General features: G+C 46.3%; 1 protein-coding gene across 2 annotated transcripts in view; it reads left to right on the plus strand.

Annotated features, from left to right (window-relative positions):
• Positions 1 to 18,515, plus strand: part of HADH (hydroxyacyl-CoA dehydrogenase) — a 44,127-nt gene that overhangs the window by 7,773 nt on the left and 17,839 nt on the right. For both annotated transcript variants that reach the window (XM_075929706.1, XM_075929705.1), the window contains exons 2-4: positions 2,125 to 2,253; positions 5,503 to 5,660; positions 17,071 to 17,197. In XM_075929706.1, coding sequence (XP_075785821.1) covers positions 2,125 to 2,253; positions 5,503 to 5,660; positions 17,071 to 17,197 — 414 coding nt within the window. The remainder of the gene's footprint in view (positions 1 to 2,124; positions 2,254 to 5,502; positions 5,661 to 17,070; positions 17,198 to 18,515) is intronic.

The following is an 18,515-nucleotide window of genomic DNA, read 5'->3' on the forward strand; positions in this document are numbered from 1 at the left end:
ACCCCCCAAGCTCTGTGCTGCCCATTCCCTGCACTGCCCCTAGACCCCGATCCCTCTGCCCCTCCCGTTCCCCACATCCCATTCCCTGTGCCTCCACCGCACCCTGCACTCTGCTCCCCCCGATCTTTGCGTTCCTCTACCACTGTGCTTCCTGTTTCCCGCGCCACCCCTGTCCCGTCTCCTCCCCCCCCCCCCACTGTTCCCTGCACCCCTCTGGCTCTGTTCTGTCCCTGCACCCTGTTTCCCCTGTGGGTTGGGAGCGAGGGTTGCTTGCCCTTGGGAAGGGGCTGGACAGGGCAGGGAAAAGGCTGCTGTGACCCAGCGGCAGTGAAAGGGGGAGTTCACTTGAAGCGCCTTTGCCTTTATGGAAAAAAATGAATGAAAATGCTATTTGCTATTTATAGGGCTAAAATGCTGGGACACAAATGAAAGCAAACAAAAAAAAAAACCCATTGCAAAATGCAAACATGTAAAAGACAACAAAAAAGTGGGGGGGGGGGAATGTTTTGCTTGGCCCTGAGGGAGGGGAAGCAGCTGGGTTGGGCTGAGGGGAGGGAAAAATATGGGGAAGGGGCTTGTGCTGAGGGGAGGGGTGGGGAGGAGGTCAGGAGCAGAAGAAGAAAGGGGAAGGCACTAAGGTACAGGGGTGCAGGAGAAACAAATCCCAGGGGGCCAAGTGCAGACAATGAGGAAGAGGCAGGAGGGGAGGTGTCAGTGGGAGGGGGGAACAGGGTGATGCTAGGAGAGGAAGGGCACTGGCTAGAGGGAGGAGGGGAAGGTCCTGGGAGAAGTCTTGAAAGAAGAAGTGGGCATGAGGAAGGTGGGGATGGAGCAAGGCCTGTGTGAGGGCACAGGGGCATGAAGGGAATGGGGGGCAGAGAGTGTTGAGGGGATGGGTATCAGGGAAAAAGAGGGAAAAGGGGGCAGGGGCAGTGAGGGAAGCGGGAGGAGCTAGGAGGGTCAGGTGCCAGGAGATTCTGGGGGTGAAGCAGAAGGGCAGACACCTACGGGGGAGGGAATAGCCTCAGAGGAGAGAGGCAGGGCAGGTGTGTAGAGGGAGGTGTTAGGAGAGGGGATGAGGAGGGGTAGCTCACTTTATCAGAGTGGGGCTACTGGAGGAGTGGGCACAGGGGGGAGAGAAGGGCTGGTGGAGGGGGGCAGGTCTCAGGAAGGCTGAGGGCAATGAGAAGGGAAGGAGTCAGGACAGCAGAGGAGGGTGAGGGGTTGGGGGGCAGCAGGCACCAGGGGAGCTGATGGAGCAAAGGGAGGAGACATGGCAGTAGAGGGAAAAAGTAGAAGTTTATAAGATATTTATTAATAACTTGGGTGATATTTATTAAGAATGTATTATAAATTACTGTTGTTATTATTATTATTAGGAATTTATGCCATTAAAAAACACTTTTTTGGGGGGGGAGGGTGGCGAGTCCCTTTTTTGTCTGGCTGATTATTTTCAGGAATAACGGCATTGTGCAAAAGGGTTTTTCTTGCGCAAGAAGGGGCAATGTAGACAGCTCCTTCTAGCGCAAGAGCCTCTTCTGCAAAAAAGGCGGCTCATTAGGTGTGCAAACGAGGCTCGGCAATATTCAACGCTTAGCCTCATTTGCATACTTCTCATGCAACAACCCGCCAGTGTAGACATAGCCTCTGGCTTCGTTCCCCAGATGTGAAGAAGGTTTCTGTGAAATTCGAAAGCTTGTACCTTTTACCAACAGGGTCCAGTAAAAGATATTACCTTGCTTATCTTGTCTCTTATATAGCCTCAGACCGATGTGGCTCCAACATCACTGTAAATAAGCAATGAAGTAACATATATAATAAAAAGCCGACTTTTAAAGATTGAGTTGTAATCATCTGACCTGATTGTAACATAAGATCATTTGGTGTTTAAAATTTTAAACTGACAGTGTCTTTTTTAAATATTATTTGTAGGTGATCCAATATCTAGGAGCCAAATATAAAATCAGGGTGATCTGATATGAACTCCATTCTTTTTATTCTATTGTAACTGCTTAAATATAATTTTTCTCTCCTCACCCTTTTTCATTTTTTCCTCCTATTAGGCCAATTGACTTGTGTGTTTTACATTCTTCATAGCTTATCTCTACTCCCCCTTCTCCTCAGGTCGCTGCAGCAACTGGTCACACTGTGGTGTTAGTGGACCAGACAGACGAAATCCTGAAGACCTCCAGGAAAGGGATTGAGGATAGCTTGAAAAGAATGTCAAAGAAGATGTTTACAGACAAGCCTGAGGTGACATTGTGGTATTTATAGCCACTGGACAAATTTTATTGAATGTGATAGAATTACTATTTTAATGTGATTGTTGGCAGTTATTGCACACATGCAAGAGCATCAGATTGCTAGAATAGTATAAAAATGCATTGAAAAAGCTGGGAAGATATGAAGTTTAAATATTTTTGGAGTTTTTGGTAGAGAAAGTTGGTGCATCGTGGGTTTTTTCCCCCCTCAGATTGTAGTCTTAAACGACAGATTGACCTCAAAAGTTGGGAAGTCTTTGAAAACTAAGGTTAAAGTCCAAAGTTTACATGTATATTATTTATCCATATCTAATTGTAAAATTTCTTTAAACCATAGTAAAGTACTGTACGAAAAGCAGAGATTGCAAGATTGAGGTTCCTTAAACAGTATGGCTACGTCTAGACTGGCCCCTTCTTCGGAAGAGGCACGCTAATTTCTAACTTTGGAATAGGGAAATCCGCGGGGGATTTAAATATCCCCCGCGGGATTTAAATAAACATGGCCGCCGCTTTTTTTCCGGCTTGGGGAAAAGCCGGAAAAGAGCGTCCAGACTGGCGCGATCCTCCGGAATAAAGCCCTTTTCCGGAGAATCTCTTATTCCTACTTGCAACCATGATGCACCAACTTTCTCTACCAAAAACTCCAAAAATATTTAAACTTGCAAGTAGGAATAAGAGATTCTCCGGAAAAGGGCTTTATTCCGGAGGATCGCGCCAGTCTGGACGCTCTTTTCCGGCTTTTCCCCAAGCCGGAAAAAAAGTGGCGGCCATGTTTATTTAAATCCCGCGGAGGATATTTAAATCCCCCGCGGATTTCCCTATTCCAAAGTTAGAAATTAGCATGCCTCTTCCGAAGAAGGGGCCAGTCTAGACGTAGCCTATGATTAATAGGGATGTAAGAGTGTAGCCATGTCAATGGGTTACTGCAAGCTTATCAGTTACCCAAACTGCAACATGGCTTTATGCAGCTTCTGGTCTGGCTCCCAGGGACCTGTCTTTAACCCCGCGCTGCTGCCTGTGACAGCAGCATGGGGTGGCAGGTGGAACCAGTATGCGCAGGGAGCTGGCTCCTGTATTGGGGCAGCAGTTGGCTCCCCGAAAGCAGGGTGGCAGGCGTGCACTGACTCTTGGGGAGCTGACTTCCATCATGCATGTAACCACTGAACATTTCAGTGGTTACATAGTTAATCTATTACATTTTAACATTCCTAATAATTACAGGTAGACTTGCTTTAGTTGCTGCTTGGGGGAAGGAGAAGTATAGCTTTGCATTTTACAGCAGACATCTGTTCTCCCTTTTGTAGCAGGACTGCAGCTTACCCAAAAGGTGGTGGGTATAACTAACGTGCTTGAAATAATTGCTGACTTTGAAAGAGTGGGCTTTCCAATTTGCATTGAGGCTACTGATGGCACCCATGTATCCATAAGGTGCCCTCCACAAGGAACAAATTCATGTCAACCTCAAAGGATATTTATTACTCCGTTATTCTGTAGGCTTTGGTCAACCACAGAGACAGGTTCACAGACACTGAGATGCCAGGGTTCTGTGGAGATGACATAGACATTGTGGGCATGTCTTCTTTTGTCACGCCGGAGATGGTTGTTCTGGCATTCGTTTTAGCGGGTCTAGTAAGGCCTTGCATACATGGGGAAATATATGAACACAAAAATACCAGTATAATTATACAGCTGTGATGGTGGTATAACTCCCTGTGTAGACATTTGTATTCCAGAAAGAGTGCTTTTTCCCTTTTGCTGACTTAGGGCTTGTCTACACTGGCAAGTTACTGTGCTGAAACTTTCTCAAGGGTGTGAAAAATCACCCCCTGAGCACAGCAAGTTTCAGTGCAATGACTTGCCAGTATAGAAAGGCTCCCAGAGCTGGGAGCTATGCCCCTCATGGAGGTGGTTTTCCTAAACTGCTGGGAGAGCTCTCTCCTAGCGCTGTTGTCACAACCACACTGTCGCATTAAAGTGCTGTTGTGGTAACGAAGCCAAAGCAGCGCTTTAATGCTGCAAGTGTACAAAAAGCTTTAGCTTATGTGGCTCTGAAAATAATATAAGATGAAATTGGGAAAAGGCATTATAAGTGTCTACATGATGAATTATACCAGCATAACTGTCACCATATAACAACAGTACAGGCAGTCCCCAGGTTACATGGATCCGACTTACATCGGATCCCTACTTTCAAACGGGGTGAGGCAACCCCGCACTAGCTGCTTCCCCCCAGCAGACCAGGGAGACGCGAAGCTAGCGCCCCTCCCCCCCCCCCCAGCAGACCAGGGAGACACAGAGCGGCTTTTCTCAACAGACACCTCAGCTTGAGAATAAAGGACTGAGGGAAGTGAGGTGTGGGAGAATAAAACTGAGCTCTGGAGAAATGTTTGGCTAGAGTTTCCCCTACAATATGTACCAGTTCCGACTTACATACAAATTCAACTTAAGAACAAACCTACAGTCCCTATCTTGTACGTAACCCGGGGACTGCCTGTAATATAGTAGTTATGCAGGTAAATTTCCCTGTGTGGAAAATCCCAAAATCTCAAACCCCAAAATGTAGTATGCAAATGTCTGTTTTTAGCTGTACCGCATCTCCATTCTCTCAAGTTAAAAAAGCCTGCCTTTGTATTTTCATCTGTTCTCATAAATTGTGTTAGTGATTAATAGTCTTGAAGGTCACAAGAGAGATTCAAAATTTCGTTCCCATTCCCAGTAGAACTCTATTTCAGCGGATGTATCTTGTAAGCCGTTTCATCTCCTGAGGTGTCCGCGAAGGGCTATGATTTTAACAATGAGCTGTGAAACCAGATAGCTCCCTTATGGAAGGAAAAACAATATAAGGGTTTAAAACTGAAGAAGTCCATTTTCACTGAAGGCAGGTCAAGATTCTTCTGGAAAATATTGAAGTGACAAGTCAGTTGTTTGCTGTGACTCATTTTGAAGGTTGAAATGAAGGGTGGGGGAGAGAAAAGTAATTCTAAAAGAATGAAATAAAAGATTTCCTACTTGCTTGTGAGAAGACTTGAGTTGCTGTGAAAGTTTAGTTAATCTGTGTAAGTATAATATTTGCATGTACTTAAAGCTTTCTAAATGATCTGGAAATACAGTGCAAGCTATAACACATAATGTTTTTGATGCTCAGACAAGTCATCAATGAAGCAAATTGACCAAGAACTTTCATAACACACAAATTAAACCTTTTGGAAATAGGTTTTGTGACTTCTGTTTAACGTTTCAGGCTGCTGCTCAGTTCATTGAGAAGACCTTAAGTAACTTAACAGTGAGCACAGACCCAGTATCAGTGGTACACAGCACTGATCTTGTGGTTGAGGCCATCGTGGAGAACCTGCAAGTGAAAAATGATCTCTTCAAGAGGCTGGACAAATTTGCTCCAGAGTATGTATGACTAAAACTTAATGAACTGGAATCTATCACCATTTGTCTTTTATGTTGTTTTCAAATGAATAGCTAAGAGAGTATCTTTTTTCTTTAAATAAGTTTTGTCATTTTCTTAGTTATACATGTAAGCAAGAAGTTTTTCTTAGGCTGCTTTTAATTCCAGATTGACATGCCAGTCAGGGCCGGCCCGAGCCATTTGCGCGCCCCAGGAGTGTGGCGCCGCCCCCGGGAATGCGACGTATGCGTGGTCCTGCCCTAGGTGCGCGGCGCATGCGTGCCCCCGCCTGACCCGGCAGCCCCACGTGGCGCCCCTTATAATAGGGCGCCCTGGACGGTAGCCTGGCTGGCCCATACCTTGGGCCGGCTCTGATGCCAGTTGCTGAATTTCTAAACACAATTTATTTTCCTGTGTTAACATGCAGGGATGTTAAAGAATATTTGATTAGTCGACTACCTGATAAACCTAGGCTTATTGGGTAGTCAAGTCAACTACTCCCATTCCCCTCCTCCCCCCCTTTGCTGCCTCTATATCAGAGGCAGCAACGGAAGGGGGCGAGGCAGGAGCCGGCTTAAAAGCCAGTTCCCCCCAGCACCCTCTCAGTGGTGCGGAGCAGGGGAGGCAGCAGCTCTGAGGCTCTGACTTTTAAATGTAGTAAGAGCTGACCGGCTCTTACTACACTTAAAAGGCAGAGCCGCAGCGGTCGGAGATCTGACACGAGCCAGGACTGCATCAGTCCTGCCTTTTGCTGAGTCCTGGACCTACCCCCACTATGGCTCTGCAGTTTAAATGTAGTAGGAGCTGGGCTCCTTGTATGCCCGGCTCCTACTACATTTAAACCTCAGAGCCTCAGCTGCCCCTTATCGAGTACACAATTAGTCATTGTATCGAGTACACAATTAGTCATTTACTCGCTACTTAACATCCTTAATGTAATGCCTCATTTGAGAAACATTAGGCCTGGCCTTTTCTTTTTCTGTAGCAGTTGTTTTGTGGTTTTGTTTTTATAACTCTTTAATACTGACAGTTGTGAAGCATGGCAGCTGGAAAAGCAAAAGATGTAAATTTTTATTTAATTTCTATTTACAATGTTACATTTATTCTACCTTTCACCATAATAGTCTTCATAAATTATATGCATATAGCACCAATGCAATGCAGAATCTCCCTTTTTCCTGTTAAAACAAAAATTGAGTTCTAAGGGGAACAAAGGCTTAACAATTCTTCAATCTCAGCTTGTGAGCAAAGATTAAAAAGATATAGAAAAGACAGTGAGCCATCTAGAATGAATTATTTAACTAAAATCCCACCCCTTACCTCCAGTTGCCCACACCAAAGAGGCTTAATCTTTATTGGTGCTATAGAAATGGAGATCTGACAGGACTGGTCCTAAGATGGAAAAGATTATTGACTACTTTGTCAAGCTGATAATCAGTCAAGGAGATAATGGAGGTGAGACTTGTGATCCCAAACCCATTTTGTCTGTGCTTTTCAAAAATGGATGCAGAAGTCCTGATTAGTGAACGATTATCAAATGTCAGAGTTGCATTTAGGCAAATTATTAATTTCAGGCTACAGAGAAGAGTTTGTATTTGGGGCAGATTGTTTAACTGGATAAGTACCCAGGAAAAATAATTTTGTTTGTATTATAAAGATAGAGTTAACAGCTATAATGAAGGTATATACTGTGCTTCAGATGAAAGTACAGCATATTTGATTTCTTTCACCGGTAACACTTGCTGTTGGAAAGAATTCACGAAATGCACTGTGTGTGTAAAATAAAAGCTTATGTTAGCACTATTAACTGTTCTGATTCTTTTCACCAGCAGTGTTGGTTGCACATTTTATGTTTAAATATTATGTAGAGTTGGATGCCAAGCTTTCGTGGCTGATATTTAAGATAGTGATCAATGACTTCTTACGTGGAGAAAATGAATAGTAAGACTGATGCAGACATATGTCTGATGGATCACTAAATGGATATCTGTAAATGCTGATATATGTAGGTTATTACTTTTTTTTAATAACTACAGCATTTCCCAACGTGGTATTTTGATTTATATTAGACTTTTATTTTCATTATGGGTGGGGGGCAAAGGAAAGAACGAAGACCCCCTCTCCCATACACACGTCTTCAAATTTGACACAGAAATCAAAGGACAGTGGCAGTAGGAATTTGTTACTTCTAAGTGTCTTTTCCCCACTGGCTTTACAAAGGCATAGGACTGTCACTAAAATGAATATTATCTAATATAGAAGGAAGGTTTCCTCTTTTATGTCTCCATCTTTTTCTGACTTCCCCATAGCTTGGAATAATTTTTGGTCCCTGTTCCCTATATGTGCATATGCCTATAATTCTCATCCCTACAAAAGAACTGCCGGTGGAGAGGAGAGGAGTTCCTAAATTGCTTCCTTTTTTCTCCCTTCATCTATCAGCCACAAGCCTAATTGGCTTAAAAGCTGGTGACTGGATTTGGATGGACTTAAAAACTTATGAGGTGTGGGGTTAGGTGACTCCTTTCACTTGCTTGTAGGTCATGTGTGTTCAGGCCTGCCAACAGGGGGTGGAGGGGCAAAGGGGAAATTGCCCTGAGGCCTGGCAAGTGTGGCGGCAGACCTTTTAAATTGCTGCCAGAGCACCATATGGGATGCTCCAGGCAGCCCTAGGGGTGAGGAGGGAGGGTGCCCCATGATCTGGGTGGTAGTGATGCCTGGCTTTCTCTGGCTCCACCCCTTCCTCCTGATGCCCCACCCCGTGGGAACATGGAGCTGTCTCCCCCTCACCTTTCCTAGGGGCTTGGCAAAGCTGTTTGCTCCCCTGAGGTTGCTTCTGTATGTCAGGTGGAATGTCGGATTTTTCCTTGTAACCTAAACTACCGGCTGTGGCAAATCTGAGCAGGGTCAGAACTGAGACTTGTGCTAGCAAATGTGGTGGCAGCTCCTTTGGAAGAGACACATTGAGCAGCTGCAGGGGGTTTGCCAGGTTTGTAACTCCTTTTCTCTCAGAATTCCAGCCTGCTAGTAATTAGCTAAAGCACTGAGCAATGTCAGCACTGCATGGAGGTTGTTATCCCGTTCTCCCTTATCTGAAAAATCCTAGAACTGTGGGAGCTATTGAAAATATATCTAATCCCTGTGATAGTGAAGCAACATTTAAAATCCTGACTAAACCAGTCATAAATTTTCTGTTTGGCAAAGGAGGTACAGATTCCCCCCCCCCCCAGCCCTCAACAATATCTGTAGCTTGCTTAGATTGAAATGAAGGCCAGGTTTGAGCTGGAAATGTAAACTAGCATAAGTAAGCTCAAATAGCATTGCAGCTTATTGTGCAGAAAACTGAGTTGATTTAAAATAAGCTACTTATTGTACTTTCCTGCTCTTACCTCTATTTAATATGCAGAAGCAGGTATGTCTGAATCCCACAAAATAAACTTAGTTAACTTTATAGCTGTGTTTGCTCCAAGAAATATAACACTTGTGCAGAACACATAATGATCCCGAGCCTTTTCTTCCCTCTCCCCCCCACCTTTAGAAGAAGTAAAAGATGGAAACTGCCCAAATCTCTCTCTATGGAGGGCATAGTTTTCTACCTAGATTCTCCAAGGAGTTTGCACAGAAAATTTGTGTTAAGTGAATTGTTTTCTACTGTTGAAGGCTTAGGATTCACAGGAGGGAAGCCCATTCCTGTGAACCTTCTCAGGAGCTTCTAGAAGTAAATTGGTTTATAGCTCAGCCAAGTTAGTGAGCTTTAAGCAGATTTGCTTCTACAGTCATAAGTCTTTAAGGAGCTCAGTGAGGTGGGGCTGTCTCTATCTTCCTGTGATAATGCTAAGCTTCATTGAGCTACCTGGCAGGCCCTTGCAGTTTGCTACTTTGTGGAGTTGCTGAACTGTGTGAGGGGAGAAGGAACTAAGTAGGGATGTAAGCAACTAGTTGACTATCCGATAAGCATAAGCTTATGTTTATTGGATAGTCGAGACTCGACTAGTCGCTCTTACCCCCCAGTGGGAAAATGAGGCAAGCAGGGACTGAAGCAGTCCCTGCCCCACAAGGCTCTTGTACATTTCAAAGGCCGAAGCATTGCAGTGGGAACACCAGGCCAGCCGGGACTGCTTGAATCCACACTGGCCCTGTGCTCCCTGCGGTGGCCCCCTCTCTCTTGCTGCCTCTATGAGAGACTGCAAGGGTGGGGAACAGGAGCCAGTGCTAGGGGTTGCCAGCTTAAAAGTTGGTTCCCCCCAGCACTCTCTGTGAGGTGCCACCTGTTCCTCTTCTCCCCTCCTTCCCCGCCTCTCTCAGAAGCAGCAAGCTGGAGGGGATAGAGGAGGTAGCTGCCACCAAGCAGCCCCTGTTCGCGGCAGCATACCATTAGCCCAATAACTGCATTTCAACATCCTTAGAACTAAGCCTTGCCAACTCTCCATTTGCACAGTTTAATAGTTTTGCACAGGAATGGATGCTGCATGGGGCAAACAGGTAGTCCACAGGAATTTAGCAGCCCCAAAGAGCACTTGGGAACTGAAATAGCTATTGTCCCTGCTGACTGCTTGAAATTTTATGCACGTAGATACAAATTGACTTAAAACTCAGCCACTTAAGCGCTTTAATAGTTCAGAAGTCTTGTACAAGTTCAACTCGAAGCACTAAATCTGCACCCAGCAAGCCGAAAGGGCTGAAGCTGTTGCTGTCACCCATGATCTCTTTTTCAGCAGAGGTGAATCATGCCATTGATTTGTATGCATATCACTCTGCATTCTTATGGCCCCTTCCCTCACAGATATGCTGGTGCTTTACAGACAATAATGAATTTATTCTAACATCAGCACCCTGTAAAAGGGAAATGGAGAAATACTAGGGGGCTGTGCCCTCTGCTCGCTATGCTTGCCAACCCCCCTCTCTCTGGGGGTAGGTGTCTGGCCAGGGGTAAGGGGGCAGGAGCGAACTGGGGTGCAGGATCTGGCTGGGCTGGGCTGCGACTGCACCGGCTCTTCTCCCTCTTCCCCAGTTGCCAGGGAGGGCCTGGAACCAAGGCCACCCTGGTTTCCTGCCCCATAGCTGCTGGGAAGGGCTCAGCTCCCCTTCCCCTGCTAGCCCCAGCTCCCCTCTCTGCCAGGCAGGGTTGGGCCATGGCCACACCTACCCTGGCTTTCCCCTGGGCTGCTGAGGGGGCTGGGATGAAAGGGAAGGGAGGGCTGGGCCAGGGCCATAGGCAGCTCCAGCTCTCCAGGTAAGCCCGGGGGAAGGAGGGAGGCAGGCTGGGAGTGGATGGGGCTTAGCTCATGTGGGCACAGAGTGACACGGTAATGTCACTCTGTTTCACCCTGCAAGGGGAAAAAAATATTTTTAGGGAGAGGGAGAGAAAATATGAATTCTTACGGTTGTGTTACTGAGGGTACGTCTACACTACAGCACTAGTTCGAACTAACTTAGTTCGAATTAGTTAATTCGAACTAAGCTAGTTCGAACTAACGCATCTAGAACTAAAAACTAGTTCGAACTAGCAAGTCCACATTGAGTGGACTCTGAACAGGGCTTAAGGATGGCCGGAAGCAGTGCCGGCAGGGCATAAAAGGAGGACTTAGAGCATGGAGATGCTGTCTCAGGCTAGCCGAGGGCTGCGCTTAAAGGGTCCCGACCCCCACCCCGGACAGACAGTTCTAAGGGGTGCCCCGCTTGCAAAGAAGTTCTGGCTTGGAGTGCCCTGAGTGCCCACACTGGGCACATCACACCACTCGGCCATCAGCTTGCCGCAGGCTGCCATCTAGGGAGAGGGAGTAATTGGGGGGCTGCAGGAGAGCTTCCACCCCCAGAAGCCCGCAGAGCCAGCCCAGTCCTCCCCATCGGGGGCTCGTACCCCATTCCTCCCTCACCTCCTTCCACTTACCCTTCCCTAGCCCCCCTTCTTATTGATGTACAAAATAAAGATAACGTTTCTTCCAACATTGACTCTGTCTTTATTGAAAAAAACTGGGGGAGACTGGGAAAAGGAGGTGGGAGAGGGGAAGAGAAAGGCTGGGAGAGGGGAGGGCAACTAACATGATCAGGGGTTGGGAACAGGTCCCAGATGAAGAAAGGCTACAGAGACTGGGACTGTTCAGCTTAGAAAAGAGGAGACGGAGGGGGGACAGGATAGAGGTCTCTAAAAGCAGGGGTTGGGTGGAGAGGGTGCATTCATAAAAGTTCTTCCTGAGTTCCCATCAAGAAGGACTAGAGGACACCAAAGGAAAGGAATGGGTAGCAGGCTTCAAACTAGTAAGAGAAAGTTGTTCTTGACAAAGCGAATAGTTAACCTGTGGAACTCCTTGCTGCAGGAGGCTGTGAAGGCTACAACTAGAACAGAGTTTAAAGGGAAGTGAGATCAAGTCATGGAGGTTGGGTCCATGGAGTCCTATTAGCTGAGGGTAGGAGTGGTGTCCCTGCCCAAAGTTTGTGGAAGGCTGGAGAGGGATGGCACGAGACAAATGGCTTGGTCATTGTCTTCGGTCCATCCCCTCCAGAGTCCCTAGGGTTGGCCGCTGTTGGCAGACAGGCTACTGGGCTAGATGGACCTTTGGTCTGACCCAGTACGGCCATTGTAAGCTCAGGGCTCAGTGTCGGGGGTCTCAGTGGACCCCCTTGATTTTCATGCACACCTGGTCCTGGGTGGCCAGGCTGGCAGCTCTCCTGCCCTAGACGGCCACTTTCCTGTGCCTAGTGCGGAGATCGTGGACGAGGTCCACGATGTCCGCACTAGCCCAGGAAGGTGCCCGCCTCTTGCAGTCCAGGGGAAGCTCCCGGGAGCCGCCAGCCTGGTCCCGGCAAGAGGGGGTGGGCTGGGGGGCATCGGGTGGGTGGCTCTGTGCCGTGCCAGGTGCAGGGTCTGCTAGCTGGGTGCTGGCAGGCTTGCACCTGGCACGGGCACCGTAGCCAGCCCGTGCCCCTTTAAGGGGTCCGGGACCGGGAGGGGGGCATAGAGTTTCCCTGGTGTTGGCCAGAGTGGCCACCAGGGAAACCTGGGGAGGGCTAGCCTCCCACTAGTTCGAACTAAAGGGCTACACAGCCCTTAGTTCGAACTAGCTAGTTCGAACTAGGCTTAATCCTCGTAAAATGAGGTTTACCTAGTTCGAACTAAGCGCTCCGCTAGTTCGATTCAAATTCGAACTAGCGGAGCGCTAGTGTAGCACCTATTAAAGTTAGTTCGAACTAACGTCCGTTAGTTCGAACTAACTTTGTAGTGTAGACATACCCTAATAGTGTTTGTAGGTTGTCTTGTTTTCAGTTACATTTTAGAATCCTACAACAACATGGCAATGTCGTTATGATTCCTCCTCTTCATAAGTCAATGACCCAGGTAATGACTGGGTTTGATTTTTCAGCATAAAGATATGCATATGTTCCCCTCTATGCACTGCACGTCCTACTTTCATTGGATTATTTCTTATCTTGATCAAAATGGACCAAAGAAGGATTTTCATGTCGCTTCCTGTGTTCATTTTTATGTGGGCATTTACTTTATGTTGCTCTTACTTTAGACAGGAGTATTAATTATCATGCAGTGAGCATTTTTCCTTATTCCTTTTTCAGAGAGCTCCTACTTTTTCTCTTGACCTCCCTAACCTCACACTGCCAATTTCTATGCAGTGGGCATTGCATAACATCCTTTCTGTTGATCCAAGTTTTATCTTTCTGTGAAGGCAGCAGCATTACCTGGGAATTGGCTAATGTCTCTGGTTTATTGTTGATTGACTTTTGAGATTCTGTATAATTCTTCCTGGGACTCACTAGGTGGCACTGCAGGCAAACACACCTGCTGCTGAAAAGCTTTCATGAAGGGTTTGTCAGTATTCCCATTACTAATGCTATTTTCAAAGTCTGTAAAACTTTGCTCTAGGCTGGAACTTTGACTGCGAGGTCTGTGTCATGGAAGCTTTTATCCTCTAACTAAATTTGTTTTAAACCAGTTTATTGGTTCAGTAGATAATGTAGGCAAGGCAGCCTCAGACACAGTCTAGTTTTATTAAGGATTTTTTCAAGTTGTGCATATAGAAAAATGCAAAGCTTTAATAGCAAGGCTCTGATTTTTATCTACAGAAGTGGCTGTTTCAGAGTTTAGAGGCTTAATTTAAAAAACTCTGATCCTGTAATCATTAGTTTGTGAGAAGGAATCTTGTCAGTTTGGTTTTCTTCTGGGTTTAAGTGTTAACGAGAGACTTCTGTATAGAAGTTCATAGGAAGCAATAGTGGATATTCTGAATAAGAGTGGGTCGTGAATTGTTACCCTTCGTAACTGCGGATCCGACGTAAGTCGGGGACTGCCTGTATTAAAAAAAAAAAAATCCTACAAGATGACAGAGTGACATTATCACATCACTCTGCGTCCCGCCTGCCTCCTTCCTCTCTCCCCTCTCCTTCCTTTCCCAGTTCAAGTCCAACCTTGCTAGTGATGTAATAGTGAAGTTGATTAACCGACAAGCAAAAGCTTATAAGTTACTGCTACACACATTCCCCTCTCCCCCCAACCTCCAGTAAATTTTTAGCAGGCTGGCCATTAGGCCAGCTCAGTCCTGGCTTGCGATGGGTCTGGGACCTACCTCTGCTGTAGCTCTGCATTTAAAGTATATTAGGATCCCGGCTCAGATCTAGCTCGTGCTAGGTCCAGCAGCTCAGACCCGCCCTATATGGGGCCTGCTGCCACCCCACACTGCTGCCTCTTTATCAGAGGCAGCAGCACAGGACAACAGGCAGCCGATCTGTGGTTTTTAAACAGGCTCCCCATATAGACCAACTCCCACCTAGCACCCTGTGCTGCTGCCCCTGATACAGAAGCAGCAGCATGGAGTGGCAGGGGACTCCTCAGGAGTGAGGCTGGTGCACCCTGGCTGCTGGCCCCTCCCCTATACAATAGTCGTCTAACTGATAAGAATTCATGAGGTTACGCGACTATTCAATGAACCAATATTTACTGTCCCTAGACCTCACTGCTTCCCCTTGCCACTTGGAATTGCTATTTTGAACTAAGCCCCTACTCCCCTTTCTCCAACCCCACCCCACAGGGCTTCCAACTCCAAGAAACATGGCACAGCATCCGGCAGACCCCACACTGCAGCTGAGACAGCTGAGGGGAGAGGGTACAGAACTTGGGACAGTAGCGTGGGTTCAGGAGCTAGGAGCAGCGCTCCCAGCTGGGCTTACGTGCCAGCAGTTGGCTCTTGGGGGCTCCTCGCCATCAGGAAGTTCGTGGTGTCTGACTGCCCCAAGTCCAGCTGCCCATGTAGAGACTCACCCCCTCCCCAGCATCTGCACTTAATGCAGCTGCCAGAGGACCCCTTGAGCTGCTTGGGGTAGCCGCTGCACCGACCTGTTTGCTCCTTCCCTTCTGCTCCTGGGCTCAGTGGGTAAGGCTGGGAAAGTGAGCAGCACAGGTGGGACCATACGGGGGAGAGGTTGGGATACTGGGCCCCTGCACTGCTGTTTTCCCCACCTCAGCAGGCTGTAGTGCCCTGGAGTGCTGTGTGCATGCAGCACTACCTGTGTCTCGCTGCACCCCACATGGGGTGGGCAGGCACCCCTGTACCTCCCTGGCTGCTGGGGTTAGAGCTGGGCCTGGCATGAACCATGGCCAGGTTGGGGAGGGGATAAGGGCAGAAAGGGGCCAGGGTGGGCGGGGGCAGAAGGGACCCTGTCTCACTAAGAAGAGGGATAGCTGGGGGCGGGGAGAGGAGTCAGAATGGAGAAAGGGTCTGAGCTGGCAGGGTGTGGAGTAGGAGAGCCGTGATTACCTACCCCTCTTTAATTTGTTAACTGGTTAAACATATGGTCCATCTAGACTACAGAGCTTTTCTGGGATATCAGAAGTATCCTGGAAAAGCTCTGCTGTGTCCAAGGAACACGTCTGCTTTTCTGAAAAAAAAAAAAAAAAATTCAGCGAAGCAGACAAGGTTTTTTTTGGCTTCCCAGTAAACCTGGTTCTACGAGGAAGAAGGGATGTTCTGAAAGAGGGTTTTTTCCTGACTTTTGGCCCCTATATATGGACCAAGTGTCAGAAAAGCCTCTTTTGTAAGAAAAGCGGAATGTGTGTATCTTTTTGTGACTTTTCTTTGTAGTGTAGACATAGCCATAGTGTTTAAATGGGATTTTACATCCCTAATCCTGACTTTGCCACTGACTCTTGTGACCTAGAGCAAGAGTTCTCAACCTTTTTCTTTCTGAGGACACCCCTCCCCCCAATATCCTGTAAAAACTTCACAGCCCCTTTGTGCCTCAAGAACTATTTTTCTGCATGTAATAGCCAAACCCTGCATTAGGGGGAGAGTAAGTAGGGCAGCTGCCCAGGGCCTCATGACATGGGGCGCCATGTAGCTAAGTTGCTTAAGCTTCAGCCTTTGGTGGCAGTGTTCAAGGCTATGGGCTTAGCCCCAGACGATAGAATTTCAGCTCTCCGCCCTGGGCCCCAGCAAGTCTAATGCCGGCCCTGCTTATCAGACCCCCTGAAACCTGCTTGTGGCTCCCTAGGGGGGCCCAGATCCCTGCGTGAGAATGACTGGCCTAGAACATGTCATTTAATTTGTCTTCCTCAGTTTCCCCATCTGTAAAATAAGCCTTATCTATTTAACAGGTATTGTGAGGCTTAACTGAAAAATGCTGTGAGAAACCTTGGTAAAGGGTCTGTATGAATTATTTAAATTTAAGAACAAGTTAATGCTAATGGGTGGATTTCTTTCTCCTGCCCTTATAAATCTAAAACAAATCAACACATGCCTTCCCTCCTGCGCCCCAACTACATAGCGGAATATGGATCTGACTATTGAATGACTGTGCTGCATGCAACAATTCCTGTCTCCTTATGGCACCTCTGTTTTCCTCTGCTGCTTTTTCTGTTGGCAATATGTCTGCTGTGTAGATCTATCAGTGTACTGTATACTAAAGTAAAAGATTACTGGCAACATTTTTCAAAAGCTAGGCTCCTAGATCCACATTTAGGTTCCCAAATGTAGGATTTTCAAAAGCATATAAGGGATTTAGGAGCACAAGTCCCGTTGGCTCCCTTGAACCAATGAAGAATTTTCCTGAAAGAAGAGATTTGTGTTGAGGACACGTTTTCCCCCTTTTTGGGAGCCCCCCCTTTACTCAGTGGGGTGACCTAGATACTCTTGGAGTTAAGAATTCATACAACTTTCAGAGACAAATTTAACTATTGCTCTGCTATTTTAGCTTCATGGAAAGACCAGTTGAGGGTAGGGTCAGTGTTGTGTGGAGGAGTACTTTTTAAAACACTAGGTCAACAATAGGCTAGCTCAAATTGGGGAGGGGAGGGAGATTCATGATTAGTCAATGAATGCTAATAGCAAATCTGATGATCTTTAGAGCATAGACCTTCTTGTTGACAAAGATAACTGTCATTTACACAATCCTCATTTTCTTTCTCCACAGACACACAATATTTGCAAGCAACACTTCATCTTTGCAAATAACAGACATAGCCAACTCTACCACCAGGCAGGACCGCTTTGGTGGCCTCCATTTCTTTAACCCAGTGCCTGTGATGAAGCTTGTAGAAGTAAGTGTCCAACAGTACTCTAATACTGAATATTACACCATGGCGATATTCTTGTATTTTTCTGAGAGTTCATTAATATAATAGTCTGTATCTCAGTGTGCAGTCCTCCTGACTCGCAAGAGCTACCTTTCAAGATAAGAAGATGAAATGACCTGCATTCTGAGAGGGAGAGATGGAGTGAATTATCAAACAGGACTTTTTCTTCTCTGACTCCTAAGAATCTATGGTTGGGCCTTAAGATAGATCAATCAGCTTCAATCACTGGAACTGCCAACACATGTCCGTTTTGGTGATACTAGTCATTTTATTTCCCTCACCAAAAAGTAACAACCAATATAACTAATTTTTCTAACCTCAGATGCTAGTGCAGTGGGAATGAGGGTGAACCAGAATCCCAGATCTGAAGCATTTACCATAATTATTCCCCAGACTCTGGGGGAAGTTTGAATTTCTCAGCTGGCTCTATCTCTGAAATAGGTCAAACCAAAAACCACAAAGGCAAACACACATGAACTTTTGGGTATGTCTAAAAGTGAACTTTCGGCCCATGTCTGCTATGAAGCAGGATTTCCTCCTTCCTATGCCTCCACTAGAGTTTTTTCAGAAACAAACACTTCACTTATGTTGTGCCTTCCATTATAACTCCCTAGTTTCTTAGGCTTATTTGTTTTGTAATTTTCTGGATGAAATCTTCCATACATTCTCATTCTTAAAATAAATGCTATTTTGGGAAAGTTTGGACAAAATCTATCCATCTTTTCAATTCTGAAAATGGAAAATAATACACATTTTCTGTTGTAAAAATACTTGAGTGTTTCTCTAATCTTTGCAAGCTGATATTTTCCACCTTAGTAGGGAATACCAAGGACTAATATTCAGGCCAGTTTACAAAGTGGTATTTATAAGACTGAAACAGCAGAAATGTATCAGTGGAGCTTATGAAAATTCAGAATTTCCATTCTGCAAGAAATTCTGATAATGAGTAAAAGTGTTCCCCCAGAAAAGAAATTATTTAAAAAAAATGTCATTTTGGAAAACTCAAGATGTTTCCATTGAATTTTTTCCAAATTTTTGCCAGTAGCTCCAGGACTCTGAGGTCTACCCAGGGAGTCCCTTGCTATAGAGTGGGGAGTCTGAAAGTCCTGAGAGCCCTGGTTCAAACTGAGGCTGTCATGATCCTGGCTCTACAGCAGAGAGTCTGGAAGCCCTGCCTTCTGTGTCTGAGGCTATTTGTATGTCACAGCTGCCCTAGAGCTGTTGACCCTAGAAGCCCAGACTCCCCAGCAGCTCACCAAGGGAACTGAGAGACCACCAAGCA

The sequence above is a fragment of the Pelodiscus sinensis genome, chromosome 5 (assembly GCF_049634645.1).
Source record: "Pelodiscus sinensis isolate JC-2024 chromosome 5, ASM4963464v1, whole genome shotgun sequence".
NCBI classification, from domain to species: Eukaryota; Metazoa; Chordata; order Testudines; family Trionychidae; genus Pelodiscus; species Pelodiscus sinensis.